At 37.8% G+C, this 4955-nt stretch overlaps 1 protein-coding gene across 1 annotated transcript in view; it reads right to left on the bottom strand.

Annotated features, from left to right (window-relative positions):
* Positions 1-3467: 3467 nt before the first annotated feature.
* The window catches only part of LOC133609543 (carbonic anhydrase 1-like), a 10305-nt gene continuing 8817 nt past the window's right edge, over positions 3468-4955 (bottom strand). Inside the window, exon 7 of the mRNA XM_061965198.1 lies at positions 3468-4258. Within this exon, the coding sequence (XP_061821182.1) occupies positions 4139-4258 (120 nt within the window). The 3' untranslated portion in view covers positions 3468-4138. The remainder of the gene's footprint in view (positions 4259-4955) is intronic.

Raw genomic sequence — 4955 nt, 5'->3', positions numbered from 1 at the left:
GCGATGGAGCGGCACTTTTATTGTGAAGACAGGAACTGTGCAGTCAGTCTTTAGGCTTTTGACGGGATGTACGATTGAAATAAAAAAGGGTCTTTTTTCCTTCACACTTTTGATTGATTGATTGAAACTTTTATTAGTAGATTGCACAGTACAGCACATATTCCGTACAATTGACCACTAAATGGTAACACCCCAATAAGTTTTTCAACTTGTTTAAGTCAGGTCATGTGACCGCCTGGCTGTTTGATTGGTCCAACGTCACCAGTGACTGCATCTGATTGGTGGAACGGAGTGAACGTCACCAGTGACTGTATTTGTTGAAACGCAGGCACTATGAAGGTCTGTCTGACAGACCAAAACAAACAAAGCGTGCATTAACAGATCGATAAAAATTAGTAGCGAGCTGAATGTAGATAAAAGTAGCGGAGTAAAAGTAGCGTTTCTTCTCTATAAATAGAAGTACAATTTATCCCAAAAGTTACTCAAGTAGATGTAACGGAGTAAATGTAGCGCGTTACTACCCACCTCTGAGCACAACATAGCATTGAGCTATTTTAGCGCTAATAGAGATTAGCTTATCTTAAACGCTAAGATGCTAAGCTGCGGCTTATAACTTAAAATCTGATTTTTTTTTTTAACAAACTCTACTAACACACATTTTAATTAACCCTACTTGTGTTTGCAAAACGTTTATGTGTAGGTAGCCTTTATGCTAAAATGTGAAAAAAAAAAATCAAAATGGATTACAAAAAGTGTTTTACTTTTTTTTTTTGCCTCTTAGGTACGTTGCCGAGCAAAGAGGCTAACTTAGCTACTTTGCCAACAAATCAAACTTTTGAGAAGCGAGTTTTAATGTATGTTAAAAATAATTAATGTCAAAAAATCTTTTTAAATGGAGGGCTTGAAAGTTGCCCTGCGATGAGGTGGCGACTTGTCCAGGGTGTACCCCGCCTTCCGCCCGATTGTAGCTGAGATAGGCTCCAGCGCCCCCCGTGACCCCGAAGGGAATAAGCGGTAGAAAATGGATGGATGGATGGGCTTGAAAGTTGTAACTCGCGCTCGATCTAACTTGTGACAAAGCTAACTTAGCTTTTATGCTACATTACCAAGCTTTTTCATGACTTATGTTAAGCACAACATAGCATTGAGCTATTGTAGCGCTAATAGAGGTTAGCTTATCTTAAACGCTAAGATACTAAGCTGTGGCTTATAACTTAAAATCTGATTTTTTTTAAACAAACTCTACCAACACACATTTTAATTAACCCTACTTGTGTTTGCAAAATGTTTATGTGTAGGTAGCCTTTATGCTAAAATGTGAAAAAAAAAAATCAAAATGAATTACAAAAAGTGTTTGTTTTACTTTTTTATAGCCTCTTTGGTACGTTGCCGAGCTAAGAGGCTAACTTAGCTATAATGCTGCCAAATCAAGCTTTTGAGAAGCTAATTTTTTTAAATCATAATTTATGTTAAAAAGGTTTTTAGCCAAAACATATTTTCAAATGGAGGGCTGGAAAGTACTGATTAAGGCTTGATTTAGCTTGTGAAAAACCTGTTAGCTTTTATTCTACATTACCAAGCTTTTTAATGACTTATGTTATGCACATTAGCATTGAACTATTTTAGCGCTTGTAAAGGCTATCTTATCTATAACGCTAAGATGCTAAGCATTGAATGGTTTATAACTTAAGATTCAAAGCTTTTATTTTTAATAATTCTCATACTTGCCAACCTTGAGACCTCCGATTTTGGGAGGTGGGGGGCGTGGTTAAGAGGGGAGGAGTATATTTACAGCTAGAATTCACCAAGTCAAGTATTTCATATATATATATATATAAGAAATACTTGACTTTCAGTGAATTCTAGCTATATATATATATATATATATATATATATATATATATATATATATAAATAAGAGAAATACTTGAATTTCAGTGTTCATTTATTTACACATATACACACACATAACACTCATCTACTCATTGTTGAGTTAAGGGTTGAATTGTCCATCCTTGTTCTAATATCTGTCACCATTTTTCTAACCATGCTGAACACCCTCTCTGATGATGCATTCTGCTTCGTCTCCTTGTGTGCGCGCAGTTGTGCACTACACTCTCTAAAAGCCGTAGATGTTATTGTCACATAAGCATGTACAGTAGATGGCAGTATTGTCCTGTTTAAGAGAGTCACAACATTGCTGTTTACGGCAGACAAACTGCTTTACGGTAGACGAAAACGTGACTGCTGTTGTTGTGTGTTGTTACCGCGCTGGGAGGACGTTAATGAAACTGCCTAACAATAAACCCACATAAGAAACCAAGAACTTGCCCTCCATCATTCTACAGTTATAACGTGATTGGGCAGGCACGCTGTTTATATTGTGGGAAAGCGGACGTTAAAACAGGCTGTCGACACGTCACTCAGGTCCACATGAATTTCGGGAGAAAATTTGTCACGGGAGGTTTTCGGGAGAGGCGCTGAATTTCGGGAGTCTCCCGGAATATCCGGGAGGGTTGGCAAGTATGCTAACTCTACAAACAAAAATTTCAATTAGCACTACTTATGCTCGCAAAATGTGTAAGTAGCCTAAAAAATCTAATTAAGTACAGAAGTGCTACCGGTAGTTTAACTTTTTTAAAGCCTTCATGCTACGTTGATAAGCATAGACAAACAGCGACCTTATTGATAAACATACCTTGTTAGCATACGTAGGCACATAAAACTTAAGTATGCCGTCATATAAAATAAATAAAACATCAAATTAGAGTGTAGAAGTGTTATTTAGCGCTTGCTAGCTTGTACAAAGGCTTTTTATTTTAGCCTTCATGCTACGTTGCCTAGCATAAACAAACAATCTTACCGATTAAACATCCCTTGTTGACTGAAGTGCATAATTTAATGATTAGCACTCAAACTAACTTACCGTATTTTTCGGAGTATAAGTCGCACCGGCCGAAAATGCATAATAAAGAAGGGAAAAAACATATATAAGTCACACTGGAGTATAAGTCGCATTTTTTGGGGAAATTTATTTGATAAAACCCAACACCAAGAATAGACATTTGAAAGGCAATTTAAAATAAATAAAGAATAGTGAACAACAGGCTGAATAAGTGTACGTTATATGAGGCATAAATAACCAACTGAGAACGTGCCTGGTATGTTAACTTAACATATTATGGTAAGAGTCATTCAAATAACTATAACATATAGAACATGCTATACGTTTACCAAACAATCTGTCACTCCTAATCGCTAAATCCCATGAAATCTTATACGTCTAGTCTCTTATGTGAATGAGCTAAATAATATTATTGATATTTTACGGTAATGTGTTAATAATTTCACACATAAGTCGCTCCTGAGTATAAGTCGCACCCCTGGCCAAACTATGAAAAAAACTGCGACTTATAGTCCGAAAAATACGGTAGTCAAAATGCAGGGAGTTTAAAAAAACAACAACATTTTTTTAAGTTTTAAAATAGATTTATTCCACTGGTCAAGTGTCCACTTCCAAAATAGAACAACACAGAACTACTAGAACAATAAGGCTTGTTTTCATCCGTAAAAGAAAAGAAAATAATCACAATCTTTATTAAAGAAAAGCAGTGGGAAGAGGTGACTTTAGACTCCTAAAGCTCTGCTATCGAGCGTAAAAACTTGTCTTTTGGCAGCTTCTCGTCTTCTTGGCTGTGGCGATTGTGCGCTTTTCAGCTTTACATCACACATTTTATTTTGTAGACATGTTTACATTTCAGGGCATGTCAATTAGCATAAATTAGACAAAAAAAAACAGGGTGACACATCAGCAGGTTTGAGGCCTTCTAGCACCTTGGATGTCCTGGATGTTGTGGGAATATCCAAAAATCGATAAGCGGGTCAGTTGCGTAACGCCGGCGGCCAACGTCTGGTCCACGTTTGAGCATCCCGAGAGCTCCCAAAAAGCTTCCGGAAAAAACTGCTGGCTTCTTTCCTGCATGGCGACACCTGCGAAGTGCTTTAAATCAACTGTAATCAAAATTCCACATAGGGGCAATCGGACGGAGGTGGAGCTACGTGAGTTTTGGGGCGCACTCCAGGACCAAAAAGAAGGGGAAGGGAAGCGCGGTTAAAAAAAAAATGGGCAAGGACATGTTCACTTGAAGAAAGAGCGGACTTGGCGCCCTTTGAGCGGCTGCGGGGGACGGTAGTTGTCCATCATGCAGCACTCGGCCTCGCCCTCGGCGGTGAAGAGCAGGCTGCGGAATTTGGCCATCTGTGGAGAGACCACGACACTCCTGTGACTGTCACTCACCTCCAAAGTCGCCAACTCGACACTCTTCAAAGGAGCACCTGCTAGTTTGGTGGCGGCGGTAAAAAGTGTCCACGCGGAGACCAAACCGGCTTGTGTTTGTGCTCATGTCCAAATACTTTTGATCCATGGAAAATATTGTGTATGTTTAAATGTTTTATTGAAAAAGCAGTCGTCACTTGAATTATTTTCAAGAAAAAAAATAAAAAATAAAAAATATATATATACACATTTTAGGGCCTATATAAGCCTATAAAAGCTTATGAAAACATGTTTTCTAAAGATACAGTCATGGTCAAAAGTTTACATACACTTGTAAAGAACATAATGTCTTTGCTGTCTTGAGTTTCCAATAATTTCTACAACTCTTATTTTTTTGTGATAGAGTGATTGGAGCACATACTTGTTGGTCACAAAAAACATTCATGAAGTTTGATTCTTTTATGAATTTATTATGAGTCTACTGAAAATGTGAGCAAATCTGCTGGGTCAAAAGTATACATACAGCAATGTTAATATTTGCTTACATGTCCCTTGGCAAGTTTCACGGCAATAAGGCGCTTTTGGTAGCCATCCAAAAGCTTCTGTTTGAATGTTTGACCACTCCTCTTGACAAAATTGGTGCAGTGCAGCTAAATGTGTTGGTTTTATCACATGGACT

This window comes from Nerophis lumbriciformis, linkage group LG07, assembly GCF_033978685.3.
Source record: "Nerophis lumbriciformis linkage group LG07, RoL_Nlum_v2.1, whole genome shotgun sequence".
NCBI lineage: Eukaryota > Metazoa > Chordata > Actinopteri > Syngnathiformes > Syngnathidae > Nerophis > Nerophis lumbriciformis.
This window is presented reverse-complemented; position numbering and strand designations above follow the sequence as displayed.